Source organism: Leptonotus elevatus, chromosome 3 (genome assembly GCF_054856555.1).
Source record: "Leptonotus elevatus isolate MCC_2025b chromosome 3, RoL_Lele_1.0, whole genome shotgun sequence".
Lineage (NCBI taxonomy): Eukaryota > Metazoa > Chordata > Actinopteri > Syngnathiformes > Syngnathidae > Leptonotus > Leptonotus elevatus.
Window position 1 is genome coordinate 19,874,116 of NC_141241.1, and position 25,335 is coordinate 19,899,450.

At 38.0% G+C, this 25,335-nt stretch overlaps 3 protein-coding genes across 8 annotated transcripts in view; 1 reads left to right on the top strand and 2 right to left on the bottom strand.

The window, feature by feature from the left end:
• The window catches only part of nhsb (Nance-Horan syndrome b (congenital cataracts and dental anomalies)), a 56,669-nt gene extending 53,497 nt beyond the window's left edge, over positions 1 to 3,172 (bottom strand). For 2 of the 5 annotated variants that reach the window (XM_086070681.1, XM_086070684.1), the window contains exon 1: positions 2,386 to 3,172. In XM_086070681.1, the coding sequence (XP_085926807.1) occupies positions 2,386 to 2,665 (280 nt within the window). In that variant the 5' untranslated portion in view covers positions 2,666 to 3,172. The remainder of the gene's footprint in view (positions 1 to 2,385) is intronic. The other 3 variants (XM_086070683.1, XM_086070680.1, XM_086070682.1) reach the window with 2 other exon arrangements.
• On the top strand, positions 2,979 to 18,298 carry ace2 (angiotensin I converting enzyme 2). 2 transcript variants are annotated; one of them, XM_086070687.1, is made up of 20 exons: positions 2,979 to 3,436; positions 6,112 to 6,176; positions 7,256 to 7,387; positions 7,478 to 7,636; positions 7,726 to 7,819; positions 9,262 to 9,405; positions 9,941 to 10,056; positions 10,142 to 10,247; positions 10,378 to 10,469; positions 11,451 to 11,623; positions 12,675 to 12,901; positions 13,499 to 13,643; positions 13,757 to 13,855; positions 14,168 to 14,290; positions 14,858 to 15,036; positions 15,112 to 15,170; positions 15,248 to 15,345; positions 15,787 to 15,903; positions 16,772 to 16,966; positions 17,041 to 18,298. In XM_086070687.1, exons 3-20 carry the CDS (start codon positions 7,319 to 7,321, stop codon positions 17,135 to 17,137), a joined length of 2,292 nt encoding a protein of 763 aa, XP_085926813.1. In that variant the 5' UTR covers positions 2,979 to 3,436; positions 6,112 to 6,176; positions 7,256 to 7,318; the 3' UTR covers positions 17,138 to 18,298. The 2 variants fall into 2 exon arrangements, with proteins under 2 accessions (XP_085926813.1, XP_085926812.1); XM_086070686.1 differs by lacking the exons at positions 2,979 to 3,436; positions 6,112 to 6,176 and having other exon boundaries at positions 6,469 to 7,387.
• Positions 18,299 to 19,619: 1,321 nt separating this feature from the next.
• il1fma (interleukin-1 family member A) lies at positions 19,620 to 23,590 on the bottom strand. The gene is made up of 7 exons (XM_086071619.1): positions 23,496 to 23,590; positions 23,300 to 23,418; positions 23,022 to 23,118; positions 22,528 to 22,888; positions 21,040 to 21,165; positions 20,732 to 20,862; positions 19,620 to 19,923 (listed from the first exon to the last, which is right to left on the bottom strand). Exons 1-7 carry the CDS (start codon positions 23,505 to 23,507, stop codon positions 19,696 to 19,698), a joined length of 1,074 nt encoding a protein of 357 aa, XP_085927745.1. The 5' UTR covers positions 23,508 to 23,590; the 3' UTR covers positions 19,620 to 19,695.
• Between the last annotated feature and the right edge of the window lie 1,745 nt (positions 23,591 to 25,335).

The following is a 25,335-nucleotide window of genomic DNA, read 5'->3' on the forward strand; positions in this document are numbered from 1 at the left end:
TGAATTTAACCTTAGCACCATTTATGGTATCCATCCATGTTCTATAGTGCCTGTGCCCACTAGGGTCACTTTTCTCTCATATTTAGAATAAATTGGCTTTAATCTTCAACCGAAATATTCCCTTTCGAGAACATCCTGAAGAAATGAATATTCTTGGGTTGCAAGGCCTCGAAACAGGGAACCGCCTGACAAGAATGACTGTCTTGCTGATTCTTATGCATAGACTTGATTTTAACATTAGCTTCAAGTCTCATATCTGGTGTGTTTATGGGGTTTTCCTTGCCTCAACTCCAAAGTCATGCGGTTGTTTGTCTACGTTGGGTGGAATCTGCAGCTGACAAACAACCTTGCTGGCACATTATTGTGTCAAGATGCAACAATTTATCTCACAGTCTCACCATCAGGGCTGAATTCATTGAACCACACAGCAAACAGGACGTTATGTTTCTTGAAGCTGTGATGAGGCGCTCGTTCTGTTCATTTTTCATACACTTTTCTTTCTTTTTCACTGTGTCAGGATTCCCCCATGACACTTCAAAGACTAACGGGGGCAGGTTTTGGATGAACCTGTGCAAATGTGGTGGTACCATAGACTGCATTGTTTCGTGCCTCTATTAAAAAAAAAAAAAAGTGTAATATTTACTTCACACAATACATTTTACAAGGAGAGTTTTGAGTACATTTTACCAGTTAATAAAAAAAAAAAAAAAGCTCATCGTTGAGAAACAAACCGACAACCTTCAGTTTGGGAGATAGCCACTCTACCACCTGAGTCATGCCGCCTGTGTGTTAGTATATTGATGGCAGGGCTGGACTGGCCATCTGGCATTCAGGGCTGATTTTGGGGCAGATGCAGTGCTTTTTAATGATTATTTTCCTACATTTTACCTCAAGAGTCTGACCCACAATTTAGAGACACTAGTCTGGTAATCATAAACTGAAACATTATCAGGCGATTTTGTTGTACCATGCAGTCCAGCCCTGGTTGGTGGTGTCAGGCGGAATCCTTGTACCTCCAAGAGACCCGTTTGGTCTCATTTTGGGCACAGCAGCAATGCAGCATAGTGGCAAACAGCAAGAGTGGCATGGCTCAGGAGGTAGAGTGGCTGTCTCCCAAGCTGAAGGTCATGAGTACGTACCTCAATATTTGAGTAACTTTGTTTTTTTATATATGTATATATATAAACTAGTAAAATATACTAAAAACTTTCCTTGTAAAATTTACTCAGAATTTATGATTTTTCTTTCTTTTTTTTACAGTGTGCTAGCTGTCTCTTTAAAAAGCCGTTACTTAGAAATTATTATTTTTCCTCTTTTTTTTTTACAGTGTGCTAGCTGTCTCTTAAAAAAGCCATATAGTTACACACTTTCAAGATTGCCACCATTACACAATTTTTATTGATTGAACACACAGCTAAACCATGAATTCATTAGCAGTTAAATTGACCCGGAACAGCCTCAGTGTACACTAACTTTAAATAGATTTCATTTTTCTCTATTATGGATCACTTTAGGAAAAGTAGTGACATTTCACCGTGGGTAAAAAACAAACCAGTTTTTTTTTTTTTATTGCTGTCAAATGTCCAAACGGATCAAATTTGTCCCGGACAGGTTTTAATTGTGATGATTTAAGCAAGCGGGAGAAAATGAGCGAGGCCTTGCTGTAGCTGCTGCAGAGGACATAAATAATATGTAGCTGTTGTTCCACCAATGTAGTCTTTGTTGATGCCAGTCAGAGCTTGCGTGAATCCGTGCGCGGCCACATCCCTCGCACACCCTTGTCACGACCATCGGCTCCCGTCTACAGGGACACACTGCTGCAACATGGTCAACTGGACTCATTACCGATGCTGGGATGGTGCCGCTGCATGTGAAAAGGGTGGGAATGGCGCGCGCCTGGGGGATTGGCGCGCACAGACACACACACACACACACACACACACACATTTAAAAATAGTCGACTGCAAAGATAAGAATGTGACATTCTTCATAGATAAAGCCGACATGCCTGCATGTGTGTGTGTAAGCGTGGGTGTGCGCAAGCCGCAGTAACGGTACAGCGATGCGGGGCCAATGCAGCGGCAACACACGCCCCTCACACACGTACTCGCGCGCACGCATCTTCGCGCACATGCAGACACGCGCGCGCAAATGTTCACGCTCTTCCAGTCTGGGCACGAGAGTCAACACACACACTGGGACCGAATGAGTGAAAATGCGTGCGTGTGGCACGTTCGAAATGACATATGGGTGGGCACCCTTCGAAGCATGAACGCACACATATGTGCGTGATTAAACGAGAGTTTAAATAACACACATGGCTCAGGTGGATACATGTTTTTTTGGGGAGGGGATGATCGGGGGGCGTCATCCGCTTGTACTTACGCACTGCCTCCTTTTTGGGGTCTAGGGCACTGGCATTCTGCTGGATCTGGCCTATTTTGTTCTGGAGCCCCCAGACCCGCTGGTTGGTGCTGACGATGTCGTTCTCCAGCTCTTGGAACAAGGCGCAGGCGTGCCGGGCCAGGTCGGACAGCTGCCGCAAGGTCCTGGACAGAACCACGTTGGTGATGGCGCACAGGTCCTCGAAGAGCAGACCTTCATCGTTGGGGATCTGGTGCCTGCACAGAAGCGGCGGCTCCACAATCCTTTTGGCGAAAGGCATTTCGCACGCCCCGAACGAGACTTGGAAAGCAAACGTAAATTCCCAGCGTCTAGAAAAGGTGCAAAGAAGGACAACATCCAAACAAATATATCCAAAACGTGCAGCCTGAGGTTTAGGTCGACCGCGCGTTATTCCCGAGCGACAATCCAAAGTTCTCCTTGAGATCCTCCATGCTGCTGCTGCCCCCGCCGCTGCTGCTGCTGCTTCTTCTTCTGCTGGCCTACTATGGGCATCACTCACACTCCCGCTCACACACGCGCACGCACACACGTGCACACACGCATGCAGTCAGGACACGGCTAAGCTCGGGAGCTCAGGTCAGTGGTGTGAGGAAGAGGAGGAGGAGGATGCGTGTCGCCTCTGCGATCACGGACGGGCTCGCCTCCGCGCACCGTCAAGGCAGAAAAACGAGCGCCAGGAAACACTCGGAAGCGAGTTTCAAAATAAGAGTATTTCCGGAAATGCCCCTCGACGACGATTAACATGACCGTAACATTTCCGCCTCTTGACACATCTCACGTTCATTTTCAGGGCAAGCTTCCACTTCCGGTGATTTCTGCAATTTTTTTCTGTTTAATTGGACCCTATGTGGTGCTGTGACATGAGCAGTGAAAAATTTGAGAGGATGACAGGAAAAAAGCAAGACCATCTGACACAAGAGGGTTACTTCTTTGGACAGTCTTCAATTTGTTTACAATATAGCGGCTAACAAGAGCTGCTAGCAGGAGGCTAGCTGCTGCTAGCAAAAGGCGAGAGCCCCAGCGGTGGAAGGTAAATGGCGCTTGAACACTAGCTTCATATAACTATGTTCACAAAGTTCTTCTTCGAGTATCCGTAGCAGAAAGATGGTGGTGAAATATGCCAGTCTCCTGTAAGGTGTGGCATGTAATATATTTAGCTATTACTAGACATAGGATTATATTGTGAAAAAAAATGTACGTTGATGTGATAGAACACATACACACACTCTCACACACACACATTGTCATTTAATAGTGGGGTTTTAAAATTAATTAATTTTTAGTTCACCACTAGATGGCACTAAACGCTACACACTGTCATTTAACACTGCACTTAAATACATAGGAACATGAAAATTTGTATTTAAATAATGATTTCATTTAATTCAATGTTGCATCTGTTCCACTCAAGTTGGCCAACAGAACAATCAAAGGAATAGAAACATGACAGCAAGTAAACGCTGTAAAACACAAACATGTCCATCTACATGTGCAGGACACCAATGAACATATTTTACATACAAAATGAAAAATGTCACCACACCTGGCATTCCAAAATTCTTCGTCGTCTTAAGATGTTTTCCAATTGTTATCATTAACTAATTTAGCAAGTTATTCCATTTTTATTGTAAGTAATTGACATTTAAAAAATGCATTTTTACTTTTGTACTTAAATACAGTACTCAGTACTTTTTTTGACTTACTACTTTAAAGAAGGTTTTTTTTTTTAACACATTAGCCTAGTACATAAACACCTATGTAATCTTTTACTTAGTGGCACAATGTAAAAACAACTTCAGCAATTAATGTACTTGCGACAATTTGTGTGTGTTTATTTTTTGTTAAACTTTTGCATTTTTCTTGCTTTCTGATAACAACAACAAAGAAAAAAATGACTTGGACAATGACACTATTAGGCTAAGAGTGTGACTACTTTTGCCCCCTTTGCTTCACTGTATGCATGTGGTGGGGCGCTGTACCGGTTTTCCCGTCAATCGGCTTGGGTGTCAATTCTTCAAATTTGCCCTAACAGCAGATTTAGTGCAGACGTCTCTATACTGACTGAGCCTGCTGGCTATATGTGAATCATGGTGAATGAAAGAGACAACAGGCCGGCTTAGCGCCTGGACCACACATTCAGCAAAATGTGGTCACTGCACATTGTTTATCAGACGGCCCACAATGTTGTTCAACGTCTCTGCAAGTCACTAGATACAGTACAGTAAACTGCATTTGATTAAATTCCACGGGTTTGTTTACCATTATGTGTGCTTTGGGATGTTGGGTGTACTTGAGCTAATCCTTTGCTGTACAAAGGCATAGCTTGCTTGTTGGTCTGTGTGGTTTATCAAAAACATTGAATTCAACATTTTGAAGGAGAATTAGGGCCACAGTGAAAAGGGGGGAACAAAATAAAATGTGACTGTTTTTTTGTTTTTTTTAGTAACCTACGCTACAAAGTTGAGAGAAACTGTTTTTCTTTAAATACAGTAACTTTAGTTAATGTTGACCTATATTTAATTATTTTAAGTTCATGTTTTTAAACATAAGTAAAAAAATATTACAATGGCTTTGCATCCTTGAGTTTTTATGAGAATGTCTATAGGCCAATTTATGGCTGAACTGCCCCCCCCCCCAATATATAAAAATAAATAAATAATAATAATAACAATCAGCTCTGGCATTTTGACTTTGGTTAGGTCCCCTGGTTACCACGCAACTCTGCCACTTATGTTAACTGGCTCAGTTTGCTGCCTATATTGTAAATGGATTAATGGGCCATTTCCTATAAATTGTGTGCTGGTCTCTTGGGGTAAAATGGAGGGGGAATAATTAAATAGCACTGCAATGGCCCAAAAAGACACCGGCTCTGGGAACATCTGCCCTGTATGCCAGATGCCCAGTCCTGCCTTGGTCAATTCATGTTTGAAACAGTACAGTGCAATATATTAGCATTTAATCTTTTAGAACTTTTTCCCTCCCAAAGATTTAAACTTTTATGTGCATGTATATTTAAGGCTGCATCACCAACCACAACCGAAGGAGGTCGCTGTTTCCTTCTGACAGCCTTTCTCTCGTACGAGTACAGTACAGTGTGTATTTCATTAAAACAAGTGCGGTTCTTAAAAAGTAGCCCTACATTTACAGTACTTAAGTCAGTGCCAGTGGTAATCCAACATATTTTTAGAGAGAGAGAGAGAGAGAGAATAGGGCTACTATTGTTGTGTTGGTGCGTTTTGTTTATTTTTTTGTGGTAGGAAATAAGTGTTAAATAATTTAGTGTTGGTAGTGAATTAGAATAATAAATTCAGTACAGCTGTCAGCCACTATACCCTTTGCTGCTCTGTTATCAGCATTTAAGGCCTAACAGGGCAGTTTCTGTTTATGATGCTATGAAATCCACTGTTAGCTGATAAGGACTTGCACTGTTCTATTGTTTCCTGTTTCTTGGCATCACAGGGTCATGGTGATCCATTAAGAAATTCAAGTAGAAGAAAAATAACATTTGGTTTGCCACCAAGTAATCAAAGTTTTTCTTTTAGCTACATTTCAATTTGGAAATATAATTCATCAGATTGAAATTTAGCTAATAGAAAAAACTTTGATTACTTTGTTTGAAAATGTTTACTTTAGGTTTTCCCATATTCATAATGTTGATGTCATTTCTGCTGAGTCGTGATTTTAACTTTTTTTCTTTTCCTCCAGATATGAAGATATATTCGTGGCGGCCGTGGCTCAGGGTGTAGAGACGGTCGTACAGTAACCAGAAGGTCGGCTCTAGTAGATTACTGCCACCACATTGTGAATGTCTAAGCGCACAAATAATGTATCAATTCCATTGTAAAGCGTCTTTAAGTGTCTAGAAAAGTGCTATATAAATCTGATGCATTATTATATCTAAAAAGGTTTTAGCAACAGGATTGCATGTATGATGAAATGAAAGACAGTTTCACAGTAAAATTATTATAATATACTCCTATATATACACTGTATATATATATATATATATATATAAATTAATATATATATACAGTGTATATATAGGAGTATATGTTTCACAATTACAAGTAAGAAATCAGCAAAATCATACCTATGAATCTGATTTAAAACGTAGTTTGTAAATAGGTAATCAAGAGTGAAAAATAAGAAAACATGTATTTTAGGGGGTGTTCAAGAGCTACTGTTATTTATTTTAGAATTTTAAAAAAATGGGAATCACTCATTTACTTGTTGCTATTGTGTCTTAGGGCAACTTTAATTGACACCATGAGTAATTCTCAAAGTGTGGCAATTGTGGCTTAAACTTTTTTTTAAACCAGTGACAGTCCAACACATTTGGGAGGTATTAATCAGCTTTAGGTTATTTAACTTCTAGGTACTATACAGTTACATTGATTCTAAACTTTTTAATATGAAACATGTATTTAAATAATAATTAATTTGACTTTTGTGTGCATTTTGTAATGGAGAGGGCACGGTCATTCCTAGAGTTCAACTTTTGTGCGGTTCCTGTACAGCTCGGTCCAACATGCTCGTGCATAAATTGTTTCAAACTCATGTTACAACTTCCGAGGGATGTCTTTTAGTTTTCGAGCTCCGTTTGCCTCCAAAAGCCATCTCAGCGGCCACTGGAGTGAAGCACGCTATCTTTAAAGGAAAACTTAGATACACCCTCGGTTATGACTCTGTCCAAAGGCCAAGGCAGTAGAGAAGATTATGGAAAGTGTATAAGAGTGTACAGTGTCCTTCCTTCTCAGAGTGTGATTGTGTGTGATCGTGAACGGGTCGCAGCATGTCAGGAAAGATTTTACTTTGCGTGCTGGCTTTCTGTTATTCTGTCTCCGTTCAGTCGCAAGTAGAGAACCAGGCGAAGGACTTCCTGCTGAAGTTTGATAAGGAGGCCAGTTCGCGTATGTACCAATACTCACTGGCATCATGGGCCTACAACACCAACATCACACAGGAGAACTCGGATCAATTGGTGAGAACTTGCTTGCTGTGTTTTTATTTTCAAATCAGCCTTGTCGCTCCATGTTGATGACACATTTCATGTCTGTTTTCACGCGTCCAGTCAGAAGAGGGTCAACTTTGGAGCAAGTTCTACACTGAAATGTCTGAGCAGGCTCAGAAATTCCCCATTAACGAAATCAAGGATGCTCAAATCAAATTACAGCTCATCGCGCTACAAGACAAGGGTGCCGGTGTTCTGCCGGAGGATAAAGCTTCACACGTAAGTCTTCAATTCCATTTGTCAAAATGCGCTCGTCCTTGCCGTGTTTTCAAAATTATGCTGCCATTTTGTTTCAAATACGCCCGCAGCTGAGCAAGATCATGGCTGACATGAGTACAATCTACAGCACAACAACTGTGTGCATGATGGACGACCCGCTTAACTGTCAGACTTTGGAGCCAGGTACATGCTGTTACAGTAATTAGCTAACTTGCTCTTATGGAATGGGGCTGTTGAGAATTAACACACAACGGGCGCATTGTTGTCTTTTTAAAAATGTATGTTGCAACTTCATATTTTGGGTATGACATATTGTAAAGAGTACAATATTGAGCCATGGATTTGTTTTAGGCTGCCCAATAGTGCTGTGAAAGGTGTTTTCCTTTGCGGATAGCTATTGCAGACATTTTTATTTTAGTTGCCTTGTTTTTTTTCAAAGTCAAGACAATTTTATTTATTTAGTGCCAATTCCAAACAGAAGTTATCTCAAAGCACTTTATAGTACACAACACCCACACTCCTCATACATGCAAGAAAATCAACTGAAGTGGGCACTTGGAAACATTTCATGAAGTATATCCGTGCCATCTGAATTAGAATTTCTAACACTGAATTTTTGGATGGGAAAACAAAACAATGGTTGTTAGATGATCTAGATTTTTCTTTCTTTTTTTTTTTTTTTATTTGAATTCAAGAATTTTATGCCATCAAAGTTTTGCCATCTGATAAAAAAAAAAAATCAAATTAGCATAAAATTTCTGGAACTGTTTTTTGAACCATCACAAAAATTCTGGTGGCACAGAAAAATATTGGGATATTTTGTGCCGTCTGAGTTTGAATCTAAAAGACGCTTCTTTTTTTCACAGATTTTTTTTAATGGTTAAAAAAACCCCAATAATAATAATAATAACAATAATAATAATAAATTAGAAATTTGATTGATTTGATGATGGTTGTGTGGACATTGATAGATAGAGAATACAGGTTAGAGGGCTTCAGCTTCCTGACGATGAACGAGAGAACAATAGGCACAACAACAGTCGGATCAACAACAATCATAGTCACATGATGACAACGACAACAAAACTGGTTAGCACAAAAACGTTGCAGCCAATAAAAGTAGCTCATCTAGAACAATCTAAACAACAAATACTGTATGTATCATGAACTAGAAATGTTTTCACATTGTGTTACTTTTGGTAAAAAGTCGTCCATATTGTTATCTGTTTTTTGTTTTTTTTGTCTTGCACTGTATAAGCACCTGCAAATATGAGCTCTGTATCTAACCCATTGCAGAAGTGGGTATGGGAAAATTTCGCTATTTTCAGGAGTCTCCACACGACATACCAAAAAAACTAGTCAGGGGAATCAAACTCTAAGTCCACTTTGTCACAGGCCTTCTTTTTACCCACTCATCCACAGCCTGAGAGACCCAGGAATCCAACTACAATCTTCCAATTGTTCCTCCCAAGATTTACATAAGAAGATCCTGAATTTAATTCTTAAAAAAAAAGAAGAAATAAAGACAGACATTAAATCCAAACCTTGTCTGTTGGTGTTTTCTCAGATGAGTCAATACTTTTGGGGATTCCGGCTTGCTCACTTAGTTGCGCTGCTTTTTACAGGCCTGGAACACGTGATGGCCACCAGCCACAACTACTCCGAGCGTCTGCACGTGTGGGAGGGATGGAGGAGAGAGGTGGGGAAGAGGATGAGGCCGCTCTACGAAGATTATGTCCTCCTGAAGAACGAAGCTGCCAAACTGAATGGTGAGCAACCTCACAGTCTTCTCCCGGCTATAATGCTTTTTTAATAAGGACACAATTGAAGGCAGGCCTTTAATAAGAAACTTTGGATATATGCTGCTCGAGTAAAGTGGAAAAAATGGCACCTTGAATGTGATCCATTTCCATTACATTACCCTCAAATTGCTTCCCCGGCGCGCCATGCGGCATATATTTGCACAGATGCAGGTTAGACCAGGTGTTGGTAATTATGCAGAATGCTTTGTATGACTTCATCCGCTGCCATTCTTCTCTCATTCTTTTTACGTGTGGCACACTTACATCTTTCATGGAAAAGGACGCAGCAATCTGTGCGTGATTGAAACCTTGCCTAAGCGGGCACCCTCATTAAATACAGAATGAGCTGATGATAACCGCTCATGACTTTGAAATTGCCCATCTTAGCTTCCTATGCAAACGTACTGAAATTACACCAGAAAATATGCACCCCTTTGCACCCCTAGTGACATAAAATAACCTCTTGCACTGTTTTTTTCTCCTCTAATTTGTGCACTTGAAGGGTTTGAGGACTATGGCGCTTACTGGAGATATAACTACGAGACTATTGGTGAGGAAAGTCCCTACGATTATACCAGAGATCAGCTGATGCAAGATGTACGCTCCATCTATAAACAGGTATGTCTGTAGTGGAATCTAAAGCATGGAATGGAGAGGGCGATTATATATGCTTGTCGACAAACAGCCAGATGTTTTCCCACAGATTTTGCCCTTATATAAGGAGCTACATGCTTATGTGAGGGCTAAGCTGATGAAAGTCCACCCAGACCACATTGATGAACAAGGACCTCTGCCAGCCCATCTCTTGGGTACAGTCTTATTATTTAGCACATTTTGCTTCATTCCATCAAATCAGAAACACAGTAGCTTTAAATTCAGATGCCATATTTTTCTTCTGTTTTGCATGTCGGATGAGTTTGTCCTTTATGATTTTGCTAGGCGACATGTGGGGAAGATTCTGGACCAACTTGTATCCTCTCTGCATGCCCTACCAGGGTGAGATTGATGTCAGCAAAACAATGGTGGAAAAGGTGCAGCACAACGGAGTCGCTACTCTGTCTCTTGTAATATTTGTTAGTCTCAAGACATCAACCAGTTTTGTTGTTTAATGACCTTTTAACTCATTCACTACCATTGACGGCTATAGACGTCAAAAAATCCATTTTAACTATTTCTATTAGTTTAACATTTTTAGAGTATGAAAAAATATATGTTGTACATTTAGACCAGATATAAAATGTGTGAATAATTGTGAGTTAACTATTGAAGTCATGTGATTAATTACAATAAAAATAAAAATAAATCGCCTGATGCCCTAATTTTAATAATTAATTTTTTTGAAAAAATATTAATTTAAAAAAGAAAAGATTATTAAAAATGTAGTTTTTGAAAAAAAAAAGATGATTTAAAATAAGAAAAGATTGTTATAAATTAGGTCGTCAGGCGATTACAATTTTGACTTCAATAGTTAACTCATGATTAATCACAAATGTTATATCTGTTCTAAATGTACAATAAAAACTTTTTTCTAGGTTTTCATACTCTTGTTAAAAGTAAAAAAAAATAGTTTAACTAACACAAGTAGTTCAAATGAATTTTTGACGTCCAAAGCCGTCATTGGCAGTGAATGAGTTAACGTGGCAGTCATGTCACGAGTAGTGAAAATCCGTGAGCAATTAGTATAAAAAAAGATTTGACATTGACCATTGAAATTAAAAGATAAATGAAAAAAAACACTACATGAATCTTGTCATCTCTTCATTGGCACCAAGATACTGTAAGATGGCACCAAAGCAATACTTTTATATAATACAGAGCTTTGGCCTGTGTACAAAATTAGCAAATTAGTTTTTCATTGAATATTTGAGGATAGCCTTAAAAACAAAACAAAAACAAAACTGTTAATTGGTACGGAATTTGCAAAAATAGTGTTAAAGGCAGCGTGTTTTTCCACAAACAGCACATGGACGTTTGTGTCCATCAATTCTCATTAGACTCAACGTGAATTTCAGGGCTGGACTGAGCGCCGACTATTCGAAGAGGCGGAGAAGTTTTTTGTGTCGGTGGGCCTGAGTAAAATGTTTGACAACTTCTGGACTAACTCCATGCTGGTGAAGCCTGAGGACGGACGCAAGGTTGTCTGCCATCCCACAGCCTGGGATATGGGCAATGGAAAGGACTTTAGGTAACATGCACACACACACACATTTACCCCATAAACGACACACAAACATTAAAAGCAGAAAGTGCTAATCACAGTTGTTCTACTCGTGCACTTACATTAAGCTAGATATCAAGATATCAAATACGGTTTTCATGACAATCTTTATCTCATAAATATCTGTGTTGGTACTTAGAGTGACCCAACCTAATTCTGTTGTATTTCACTTTTTTTTGCATCTTATTAGATAATGAAGTACACACTTTGGTGATGAGATTTATTCTTTGTGTAATGCATTGGTGGCAGTAATCTTACTGCTGATCAGTCATGAGTCATTCGTTGGTGTTGATAATGGTAACAAAAGGTATTTTGTCTTGTCAAACATTAATCACTGTACTGCACTCACGTTTCCCGACAGCTGCTTGAAATAAGGTCCTACACTCCAAATGCAAAAGACAACTTGGGGATTATTGAACACAAATTCTTTCTCAAGGCTTTCTTGATGAAAAAAAACCCACACACGATGCAGGCTAAATTGGACAGACAGACAACGTGTAGTATGCTAAGGAATCACAAGTCTAATACATTTATAAAGTACATTTAATCTTTTAGAACTTTTTACTTTAAAACATTTCAGATGCAATTGTTATTTACCTTTTATGCGCAATATGTCTTATTGAATTTAAGTGGATTTTTTTTCACTTTCCTATTTCAGTCTTGTTTTGATATTCACTTAGGCCAACTCAATGTTCTAATTTTATGCATATATCATTTAACAAAAACAAAGACAACGACAGAGGTTTAACATTAAACTTTACAACAGATTTTAGCTTACTAGCTTTTTTTTGTCCTAGTCACGTTTTCACGTTTTTGCATCCAAGAACAATAAAACAACGCAAGGTTGCTATCACAGTTTCCAGTTTCATTTATTTATTGTTTATTTTATCTCTGTGACTCATCAGAAACATAATATCGCAATCTGTTTTATCAGTACTCAATATCGGATATGGTATCATAACACATCTTTATTCCCCAATAAAACTGCTATCGTTGACACATCTCGTACCGCCCTCAGGATCAAAATGTGCACGAAAGTCAACATGGAGAACTTTCTGACTGTCCACCATGAGATGGGCCACAACCAGTACCAGATGGCTTACCGGGAACTGCCCTACCTCTTGAGAGATGGCGCTAACGAGGGTTTCCACGAGGCAGTCGGCGAGATCATGTCCCTGTCGGCTGCCACACCCAGGCACCTGCAGGGCCTTGGCCTCCTGCCTTCAAACTTCACCTATGATAACGGTAAAAGAAGGTTCTTCAAAACACGTGCATAAATATAGTATGATGGATTTTTCCCCCGTTCTATATCAATCAATCAATCAATAAATCTTTATTTGTATAGCACTTTTCATACAAAAAAGTGCAACTCAAAGTGCTTTACATAGTGTAAAAACAAATCCCCAGCCCACCGCCGCCCACAATACCGACCCATTAAAAAAAAAAAGGAAAAAAAAGTGCATAAACAAACATTCAAAACAAAACAGATCATCTACGGCTCAGCACAGGACAACCTAGCAACGAAAACACTATCTCAGGGTATATGCTCTCTTTTTTTCCCTTTTTTTCAGTTTTCCCTTTCTTCACTCCCATCCTGATTGCCACAAAAAATGTGAATTGAATACCGTATTGATTAATTTATTGTCAATTCAGTTATCTATCTATCTATCTATCAGGTAGCTAGTGAGCTAGCTAGATAGCAAGCTAACTTGCTATATATGTAGCTTTCTTGATAGCTAGCTATCAAGCTTGTGTTCACTGCCATCAAGTAACACAACATAAACACTACAAATGATTCTGACAATGAATACAAATCGCATTCTTCTTATTTCATCCCCATAGAGACAGAGATTAACTTCTTGCTAAAGCAGGCGCTCACCATTGTAGCCACTCTGCCTTTCACCTACATGCTGGAGGAGTGGAGGTGGCAGGTGTTCGCAGGAAACATCCCCGAGGATAAATGGATGGAGCGCTGGTGGGAGATGAAGTAGGCAGACAGACACTTTGCATCCTTACAGACAGTGCATAACTTCATTGGTAACAATAGAAATCCCTGTTAGTTGTATCATGTGCTCCAATCAGTGTTGTCTACCATAACAGGAGGGAGCTCGTTGGAGTGGTGGAGCCGGTGCCGAGGGACGAAACTTACTGTGACCCTGCTGCTCTATTCCACGTATCTGGAGACTATTCTTTCATTAGGTATAGCGTCAAACAGTTGGAAATGTACATTTAAAAGTTGGCATATAATGCTTTTAGTGCATTTTAGGTTCACGTGAAAGCCCAGCATCCCAAACTCTTTCTGAGTGGCGGAGTAGATCCAATAAAAATTTACCATTGAAAGATGTTTAGAAATAGATTTTCTCTGGTTTTGTCTTTGTATTACAAAATATAATGTTAGATACAAACTGATGTTAGATATATACACACACAGTGTAAAAAAACAAAACAACAACAAGCATTCGAACAAACGTTAACATCAATCATCTGTTTTGTTGATGTCCTTACACACAGATACTTCACAAGAACCATCTACCAGTTCCAGTTCCAAAAAGCCCTTTGTCATGCCGCCAATCATTCCGATGCCTTGTCTTTGTGTGACATCACCGGTTCAACAGTTGCAGGCACCAAGCTCAAGTAACATTACTACTTCTCCTTTTAACAGTTTCATTTGGGAGGCCTGGACAAAGGAAATGGGGGCTTACTGTAATTCATCCTGTAGTGGTGGGCAAATGAAGCTTCATGAAGCACCTCGGATATTTGTTTACTCCTGTTTATAGATGCAGTGGAAATGGAATACATTTCCATTGCACTAGCCTTTATCTTCAAGCCAAGAGCACCACCTAGAGGAGTAAAATATATATATATATATATATATATATATCACAAGTGCTTCATTTTCCCATCACTACCATTCACCTCTTTATATGACAAAAATGACATCACAGCTATAGAAACAAACTACCAATCAATATTTCTCTATAAACCAGACTTTCTTATTTTGATACTGTTTAGAACAGCACTGCTTCATAATGAGAGGTGTGCTAATAATTTGGGAACTATTTTCAAAACTCTTATACATTTGCATATTATCAAAACTGTGTTCGTATTCCATAAACAACTGTATTTAATTTTTATTTTACTAGTTTGTGTAACTGCCCGAGTTTTCCTTTCAGCATTCGTCACTCATTTTTGTTTTGTCAGAAACATGTTAGCGTTGGGTCGCTCCCAGTCGTGGACCCGAGCTTTACATACAATATCCGGAGATATCAAGATGGATGCTCAGCCGCTGCTGGACTACTTCCAAAAACTTCACTTATGGCTGAAGGAGGACAACATGAAACACAAACGCACTGTTGGCTGGGATGCAGCCGTGGATCCATGTGAGTAGTTGAACAAAAACAACCAACACGTGTGCGTGGATGTACAACACATGTAACATATTGCATTCATCGCAGATTCTGATTATGCCATCAAAGTGAGGCTCAGTTTAAAAATGGCCATGGGCGATGACGCTGTAAGTCCTACTTTTATCTGTCACTGTGTGTAAAATGACATTGGAAGTAATCGTCTCAAAACAAAATGTTGTTGTAGTATTCCTGGAACCCCAACGAGCAGTACCTGTTCAAGGCCAGCGTGGCTTACGCTCTCAGACAATATTACAGCCAACAGAACATCACTCTTCTCTTCACGTCAGTATGCTTTGCTTTATCTCATCTTTGTCTTTTTTGAACTAGTTTTTTTTTTTTTTTTTTTTCTGGAGAGCTCAGTTCATTCGGTAATTTTACAGATTTGACATGTCATCATCATTGCTCTCTTTTTTTTTTCTTTTTTTTTTATTATTTATTATTTATATATTTATATATATTATTTTTTATTTATATTTTTTTATACATTTTTATTTTGTATGTGGGTGTGTATGTGCATGTGTGTGTGAGTGTGTATGCATTAGTTCACCTAAAACCTATTAAAAAAATCCCATACGTTCACCTAAACCGAACACTTCAGAATCCAGCCAGAGTCGTGAGGCTGTCAGGAGACCCGAGGAAGGACCAAAGAAAAGAAAGGAAAGAAAAGAAAGAACTTGTTACTGCTGTTGTGTGACAACATTTGCTCTCTTCTTGCACCCGCAGAGCGGACCACGTCATAACTTACAAACAAACACCCAGGATCTCCTTCTACATTGTCGTTACCAACCCAAAGAATCCGTCCGTATATGTGCCAAAAGAAGATTTGAAGGCAGCCATACGGTGAGGCAGAACTTTACTGTATGTAAAAAAATATATATTTAAAAAAGTAGTGCATTGCCACCTTGGCGCTAATGAACTATGCTGAAGAGAGTTGAGGAGCTTCATTGAGACAAGTGTTGTGCTTTGCTACCATCTTGTGGCATCTGTAGGTCCGTTCCAAAAGGTCAACTCGTGTTGCTAGCGTCAGGCCGAATCCTCTTTAGTCACAATTTGGTCAATTTCGTCTTTTTCAAAAATCTATACTATTGTTCAGTCCACACTTGTGGGTGTTATTTTTAACGTGTTATAAGCGATTCAGATAATGGATGGACTGAGGACTGAGGTACAAATTTTCAGCTTATTATACAGGTTAATTAATTAATTAATTTATTTAATCATTTATTATTTTGTTAAAAGTCACATATTTTACTGTGTTGTGAATCTTTATACTATATGATTTTCACTTTTTAAATTGAGCAACTGCAATAAACCAAATGTTCCATGATATGAAAATGGATTGCGATGGATGCGTCTGTGTATGTCACAAAAGTCCAAATCGTTTTTTCTGTCACCTCGCTGTCAGTGTCAAGTTCAACCACACGTACACTAATCTTTTACTGCCCTCTAGTGTTACAACTGCTTATGGAAAATAATTTCGATTTTAACTTTAATGACAAGATATATTGTGTAGATAAATTGTGTTGTTTCTTTCAAATAAATCAATAAAAGTGATGGTACATATTTATATGATTACTACCTTTGAATGTTACCTCCTCTTCTTCTTAGAGTTACAAAGGAGTGGAAAATTGGGAAATATTTCTAAATGAAAAGATAGAAAATCATGAGAATTGAGAGGATATTAGATTGACATGTCTTGTGTGGACCGCAGACGATCCCGAGGCCGAATCAACGACGCGTTCCAACTGGACGACCACACACTGGAGTTTGCCGGTATCCCGGCAACCCTCGCACCTCCCGTGGAGCAACCGGTGGAGGTGTGGCTGGTGGTGTTTGGGGTGGTCATGGGAGTGGTGGTGCTGATGGGGCTCTTCCTCATCATCTCTGGCGTCAGAGAACGCAGGAAGTAAGTTGAAGTCGCTACGCGCTTCTACGCTCACTTCCGTCCGCACGACACGTTATGCTCATGTCCTCTTGCAGGAAGTCGAAGAACGCGGGGGTGGAAAATCCTTACGAGCCTGACGGACACACCAACAGGGCCTATGAGGAGAGCAGTGATGAACAAACCGGCCTATGAGGAATGATGTGGTTTTCGTCATGTTGTCCCAAAGGAGGATATGAACGTAACATTAGCTCATCATCAGGTCTCTTTTAACTCATTCACTGCCATTGACGGCTTTGGACGTCAAAAATTAATTCTAACTATTTCTGTTCGTTTAAAAACAATTCTACTTTGAACAAGAGTATGAAAACCTAGAAAAAAGTTTTTATTGTACATTTAGAACAGATATAACAGTTGTGATGTGAAGTCATGCGATTAATTACAATTTAAAAATGCAATCGCCTGCCGACCTAATTTATAATAATCTTTTATTTTATTTTTTTTAAATAATCTTTTTTTTTTTAAACAAATTTTTAATAATCTTTTCTTTTCTTTTTTAAATAATCTTGTTTCAAAAAAAAATAAAAGATTATTAAATTTAGGGCATCAGGCGATTAAATGTTTTATTTGTAATTAATCGCATGACTTCAATAGTTAACTATATAAAATTGTATATCTGGTCTAAATGTACAATATTTTTTTGTTCATACTCTTGTTTAACAAAAGTGGGAAAAAAATGTTAAACTAATAGAAATAGTTAATTTTTGACGTCTATAGCCGTCAATGGCAGTTGATGAGTTAAAAATCATCATATGGCTTCCGTCATAGGTGGAAACTTATTTTGGGCCTTCACAGACTGTTATTATATCCCGGATACTTACTTACACTACTCACTTTTTGTGAGCAGTGTAACTAATCTGGATACTTATAGAGCAGTTTAACAGAGCCTTGCATATGTTTCCAGGGTTTCTTTCATCTACACTTAATGGCATTGTTAAGGAGTATTTATCAGTGCTAATAATTGTACTATGTGAATAATAATTTAATTTAATTTATTATGTTGATTGTAATACTATATAATGATACCATGCAATGTAAAAATGTGTTTGTCGTGGACAGGAGCACCATCGTGTTTCATGAGATGTCAACTATATTTTCATTATTGTCAACATCGGTTTATTTTAGAATCAATAAATTGTACATCGTGTGTGAGAATTCCACAAATACAAGAATATTTCATTTGTAAAGCATTATTCCATGATAACAGTATTTTTTTGTATATATAACAGTTGGTTTGGATCAAGATTTAAGTTGTTTGTACATTTCCTGTACAATAAATGTTGCCTGTAGAATGTACATGTTCTACCCCTTTTTGTGTAATTAAAAGTCTGGTTGATGCCTGGATGAATGGATGGTTAATTAAAGGATCAATAAATAGTAAAGATTTGTCAACGGCAAACATAATTTTACACGTTTTTTTCCTTTTTTTCCCCGAACATCCACTGTGAGTCCCAAATCCAAAGTAGCATTGCCTTGAGATACAAGTGTCCTCACTTGCGAGTTTTTGAGATACGGCCCGTTTTTTGCTTTGACTTGTGAGCAAATGTATATAAATTGTTATACGAGTGCAGCATTGTGACAAAGCGCAATAACATAGCCTCTTATACCCGAATGCTAACATACACCATGCAACCCTATAGGCACACTGGCTAACAGTTAGTGTCTTAGTGGCAGTGTTGTAACCCTTTCAACAACAGATAACTGAATTCATATGGTGAAGCAGCACATGCAAATGCAATAATAATATAACAATAATCACAGACATACAGTATATTCTTTATCCTCTGCAAAGACTGTCTAATATTACTGCCTTACTGAGAAGCCAAAAGAGGAGCTGAGTCTGCAGTACAGTACTGCATATATATCTACTTGTCTGTGTGTGTATATGTATGACATTTTTCAGGTCATTTTCCCTGACCACACCCAAGCCTGATTAATTCCAGACTTACTCAATCAAGAAATCACTTTAACTCATTCACTGCCATTGACGGCTATAGACGTCAAAAATTAATTTGAACTATTTCTATTAGTTTAATTTTTTTTTGCACTTTTGTTAACAATAGTATGGGGGGAACATATTGTACATTTAGACCAGATATAAAATTTGTGATTACTACTATTGAAGTCATGCGATTAATTACAAATAAAAAATAATAATAGTCGCCTGATGCCCTAATTTTAATAATTTATTTTTGGGAAAAAAAAGATTATTTAAAAAAAGAAAAGAAAATATTATTATAAATTAGGTTTTTGAAAAAAAGATTATTTAAAAAAAGAAAATATTATTATAAATTAGGTCGTCAGGCGATTCAAATGTTTAATTGTAATTAAACACATGACTTCACAAATGTTCTATCTGTTCTAAATGTACAATAAAAACTTTTTTCTAGGTTTTCATACTCTTGTTAAAAGCGGAAAAAAAATGTAAACTAACAGAAATAGTTCAAATGCATTTTTGGCAGTGAATGAGTTAATAAAAACCTGTCTGGCAAAATGAAGCCAGAGAGAGGATCTCAAAAAGTTGCAACAAAATGCCATGAGCTCAAGAAATTCAAGAACATATCAGAACTGAAGTAATTGACATTTATAAGAGCATGAAAAAATTGGAAAAAATATTTTATTATGCATTTAGAACATACATAGTTGTACATACATGTATTTTGAGAGAGAGAGAGAGAGAGAGAGAGTTATTTTTATGGTTGAATGACAAAGAGGAATGACTGAGTTCCTTGCTGCCCATCTAAGTTTGCCATTCCCACAGAGTCAGTAGAATCAGAAGCGTCTATTTGGATGTACCATCCCTGGTAGAGTGCAGATTCAAACTTGCGCTGCTTTGTGCTGTCAGTCTTCATATAGAAGACGAAGCCAAGTGTGGTCTCATCGTTCATGGAAATGCTTTTCAGCTTCTTCTTATCCACTTCCTACCAAAACAAAGACAGTATGGCTTTTTAGCATGGTAAAAATGTGTTGTTAAAATAAATAATAATAATGATAATAATAATTACAGGTGCACTTCAACGTATGAGTCAATTTTGTTCCATAAACAAGATCTCAAGTCCGTTTAATCGTAGAGTATGCATACTCGTACATATTCATATTTCGCAGATTTTTTATTTTTTTTTGTCCAACATGATTTTACATTTATTTTATTTACCACGATTTTTTGAGGAGCCAATTGCCATTTTACATGGAAAACATTTATTGGCTTTTTGTTCTCAAATTTGGGGGGATGGAAAAATGTCATGCATTTATAAAGAGCTTTGTTTTCCCCTTTTGATAGCTGGCCTGCTGTTTATCAAATACATTTTTTTACATGAATAGAAATGTCTTAATATTATTATTTTTAAAGAATACTGAATTGTAAAATAAAAATATTAAAACATAATCAAACAAAATGTTAATTAATTAACCTGAAAGTCGCACACACAATAGTGTGTCGACCTAAACTTACGTGTGACCTCGTGAGTCAGTCAGGTGGGGGTTGGCCATTTACCAAACAGGAAATTTAGTGTAAGCATCAGTTCAGTGCTCTTTGCGTGTGTTTTCTTTTTGTAGGCCTATTTGTATGTTTTTTGTTTCGTAAGTGGTTGAAAGTGCACGAGCAAAGTCTGGTGATAAAAGAATAAAGAAATGTGATTAAAAAAAAAAAAGTGCTTTGCCGCCATCTTATGGCCTCTACAGGCAATTACAAACGTTTTTGTGTGAACTTGCTCTATTGCAGTGGAATACCTCCACTTGCAGGAGCACCCGCTCTTCTTTCTTGGAGCACTTAAGAAAGCAGTTGGTGTCTGTGAAGTTCAAAACCACTGGGTAATTCGGGTCCAAACAAGTTGACTTGTAGCAGTAGATGGTCATTTTCTCTGAGCACAAAAACAGTCGTAGAATTGTCCTTACAAAGCAAAAAAAGTCCATTTATAGTTCTATATTTCATAGGTAGCACTTTTTTAGAACGTGTACCGAATCTGATAAAGAACCCGAGCAGTGAGAAAAGTGGTGTAATTTCTAATCTTAGGGTGGCTGTTATTTTGCATGGAAACCTGGATGAGGTGAAGCATAGAGAGTCTTCCGTGAGCAGAGGTTTCGTATATAATTGTGCGTGGCGGCATGTTCAACCGCAGTGTTCAGCGCCTTCATTTGTTTCAAAGTGCCCCCTCCTCTTGAAACTGGAACACAACAAAGCAAAGTTATTCAAATAAATGAATACATTCATTGGTCAAATAAACGGTCATCAATGGTGATAGTGCGATACAGCTTGTCTTGAGCATGTCTTTATGATATCAACGTGTACTTTTACTATGTAAAATACGTCCCTTTTAAGGCACTCAAAATAATTTGGACGAAGTGATATATGGTAACTGCTACTTCATTACAGGTTTCAGATTCATGGCCCTTCTATTTCGCATATCCTTTTTTGTTCACTTTTAAAGCTCAGTTTTGTTCTTCCGAGAGTTTATTTTGGGCACAATTCCACTATTGGCCACTAGGTAGCAGCAAAGTATTGTTTTATGCTGTGTAAATTTGAAAGAAAAATTAACACCGCAAGTAAGCTTTCAAGATCAGTCTAGTTTTTGCTAAAGATTTTTCAATTTGTATCCCCTTAAATCCTGCTTTTATTTGTATCCCCTTAAATCCTACTTTTCACTCCCTTTTTTGATTCATTATGTAATGTACATTTTTGGCCATAATTATTCGTTAAGTTTGTGATTCGAGGGGGAAGGATTTTTTTTTGTCGTCCACTGCTCTTGCTCTCTTTCAATGTATTATTAAGTTTTAAAATGTGTGTGTATTATTTTAAAAGTGTATTAAAATACTATTTTAAAAAGCGGTATTATGCTTCATAAACATGCTTATGGTGTATTTAAATTGGGTATCTATTTTCGAGGATTTTACTTGAGTTTACTGTAATTGTAAATACATTTTTCACACACTCTAAAAACTGTTGGGTCAAAAAATTGACTCATTCTCTACTTGGGTCAATTTGACCCAACTTTAAGTCAATAAATTGGTCTTTTAGTATAAAACAACACATAAATATTGGTCAGATCCTTTACTTGGGTCAGAAAATTGGGTCATTTTGTATAAAACAACCCAGAAATTTGGGTCAAACTGACCCATAAAGTGGATCGGTCCATTTTTGATCCATAATCGTGTTATTTTTGACCCAACTGTTTTTAGAGTGCAAAACGTTTGGGACATTGGACTTTGGTAGTGAAATTTCAGGACAGACCTAAAGCTACCTTTACAGATCAACTTAATTTGACCTTTTCTGAACTTTTATTACGCTCAGCATTTCATTACTTTTTGCCCAACTTGCTGTTTTTCCAGGAAGGACCTGAAAAAATTCACAACAATGATTTGTTTTTTTTGTGGATCTTTTTACCTTAAATTTGCCTTCAGTACGTGAAAAGCATGCTCAATTGAGTTTGACACTGGTGAAAATGCCTTCCTACCACTTTTGCATCCTTAATTATTTATTGAGTGTCATAAAGAGGCTCCATTTTTTTTTCTTTCAAAAAAGAACTCACCAAGTGTCACTGTGCTGGACTTTGCCACCATGACAATGTCATTGAGGGTACATCCTGCCCCACGGCATCCACGGCAGCTGCTCCCAGAATCGCAGCCCCTCCCTCTCAACACAGAGAAGAAAGTTTCCGCCATGGTAACAACAAGCAAATTGCTTTCCTGTTTGTTCTCCTCATCCTCCGCTGGGCAAAGCTCTTCTTCATCGCCACTCAAACTGCTCTTGTTCTGCCGCAGGTCTTCCTCTCGCACCATTTCCATGCTGAATGCAAGTAGGGTGGCCTCCTTGGAGACGGGGCGGAGGGTATCCTCCGTCGAGCACAACTGCTCCTTGTGCTCATTCTTCCTGCCTGGCTTGTGCACTGTCTGATGACAGAAATAAGAGATCAGCATTGAAGATCGGGGGTGGGGGCAGGAAAATTCTGACGTTATTTACTGCGAGGCCCATTGAAGGTGTGACTGGTTGAAGAAACAACCGTGATGGATGATGTCATCTCACCAACATTGGCTGACCCTCCGCTATGGCCTCAGCCAGCTGCTCAGGGGTTAAATCTTGCAGGTCAGTGCCATTTATCTGCACCAGCTTGTCTCCCCTCCTAAGTTCAAGTTTTAAAAAAACATAAAAAATACAATATTTAATTAGTAATCAATTCACCCTGAGTGTTGAACATAAATGTAGGATAAAAGATTGCCTATTGTCACATTACCTGAGTTGTTAAATTAGTTTCACAATCTAAAGATATCCAAAAAGAAAAAAAAAAAGATGTGTCCAAATACCTTATGATGTGTTTTCCTCCACCTGCATTTCGATGCTTGACGACATTTTCCACTTCATAATGGTGCTTCCCCTCGTGGAGCTGGTGAACTATTAGCACGCTTCCGTTCACGATCGAATCCTGCAATGTGGAAACAAAACAACATCTTTTACGCTGCATCCCTCCACATACGTAAGAAAGAAGCCTCGGTCACCCACCGGCGTAGCCATGTCGCTGACAATGTACACAAATGATGCCGCGGTCGCTCTTGAGGTCGCACAACAAATGACCAACGCGTGAAGCTCCTGTGTCTTATTTGATATTTTTTGCTCTGAACAGAAGAGGAAGCAGCAGCCGCAGGCCATGAAAATAGCGGAATTGATCTTAAACGGAAAACAAGAACTTCACTTTGGGACCCATCCCATCAATGCTCATGATACTGTACAAAAACTTGACATTGTAGAAAAAAAAATACACACACAATATTGTGTTTTTGTATATGACAGCGGTGACAAATAAATAACTTCTTGTCTATACAATGCACATAAATGACCTACAATCACGGTTTGCTATTGAGGCCCTTACTTGCCAATGTACACACACATTAAATTCAAATTAACTCGATTCACAAACATTCCCCTTTTGTGTGTGTCTTAAACATTGGTGGCCAAAAAATGTCGAATTAAAATGTAATCACACTCATAAAAGAACCACCATAGGGTGCTGGAATTGCACAAATGGAAATCAACCTTTCTTTTTTAACAGATGTGCTGCTTTTAACTCATTCACTGCCATAAATTAAAAGAAAAAAAAAGATTATTAAAAATTAGGGGCAAGAGGCGATTACATTTTTAAATTGTAATTAATTGCATGACTTCACTAGTTAACTTGCGGTTAATCACAAATTCCATATCTGTTCTAAATGTACAATAAAAAAAATTCTAGGTTTTCATACTCTTGTTAACAAAAGTGGAAAAAATGTTAAACTAATAGAAATAGTTCAAATTAATTTTTGACGTTTATAGCCGTCAACGGCAGTGAATGAGTTAATATCGTGACACGACGACAACAATATTGTGGCAGTTCTAATATTCCGATATTGCGTTTATCGTTACATTTCTACAAACAATTCACATGAATCAACATTTCACTTAGGGGTGGACTCACTTTTGTTGCCAGTGGTTTTGATATTAATGACTTGTGTGTTGAGCGACATTATATTTAAAGTGGTAACGGATGGTTCTCAGAAAGTGTTGTTGTTCAAAACCAAAATAAAAGTTTGTTGTTGTTTTTTTAATATAGTGCCATCGTGTTTTGCAGTGAAGCCATTGAATTTCCAGTTCAACTTACATTATGGACAGCGTGGGACTCGATTAAACGTTATTGTGTTGCATTGACATGCTGCTTATTGGTAACATATTGAAACGAATGCATTTTAAGTGCGTAAAAGGCACTTCATTACTTTGTACTAGTGGTTATTGGCATGTTATGAAGAGGAAGTGACAGCGACGCTGTAAAAAATGACCAGCATTTCACAATAATTAACAGTAAAATTTTACAGTCATTTGTTTTGTTGTAATTTCCAAATGAATACCTGTATAAACAGTAATATCCTGGGGGGAAAAAAACCTCTGTTATATCACAACAAGCCCTGAAATATCACAGCAATAGGCACAAAAAAAAAAGAAGCAAGGATTTCACAGTATTCACCAGGATTGTTACAATTGATTTAAATATTCTCGGCAATGAACCTGAAGTCGCCATTTCCCTTTTCTCTGAGAGAACCACAGAGGTACTTCCTCCAAAAATGTCAACCCGACCATATTTGGAAGTTTCCTGAATGATTAATGAAAAATAAATCAACGACAAAGCCGCGTCCCGCCCTTCCCTGTCGTGCTCATGGCACCTTAGATCCAGAAAAAAATCGGACTTATTGGTGAATGAAGGGATAAAGAAAATCTTTTGCTCCCATTTCAGTTGTGTCATGAATCCAAACATGTCGTTTAATGAATGTAAAACATTCATTTAATAAATTTTAAGGTGAGGAAAGTACTGTAA

What these genes read in the sequence shown, in the direction of transcription:
- ace2 (XM_086070686.1), top strand. Translation starts at nt 7,199, where the DNA reads ATGTCAGGAAAGATTTTACTTTGCGTGCTGGCTTTCTGTTATTCTGTC. An exon ending in GGATGCAGCCGTGGATCCAT is followed by an intron (nt 15,037 to 15,111) that starts GTGAGTAGTTGA and finishes CATTCATCGCAG; the next exon opens with ATTCTGATTATGCCATCAAA. An exon ending in GGCGTCAGAGAACGCAGGAA is followed by an intron (nt 16,967 to 17,040) that starts GTAAGTTGAAGT and finishes GTCCTCTTGCAG; the next exon opens with GAAGTCGAAGAACGCGGGGG.
- il1fma (XM_086071619.1), bottom strand. An exon ending in GGAGGAAAACACATCATAAG is followed by an intron (nt 23,119 to 23,299) that starts GTATTTGGACAC and finishes ACTTGAACTTAG; the next exon opens with GAGGGGAGACAAGCTGGTGC. An exon ending in GTCCAGCACAGTGACACTTG is followed by an intron (nt 21,166 to 22,527) that starts GTGAGTTCTTTT and finishes GTTGTGTTCCAG; the next exon opens with TTTCAAGAGGAGGGGGCACT.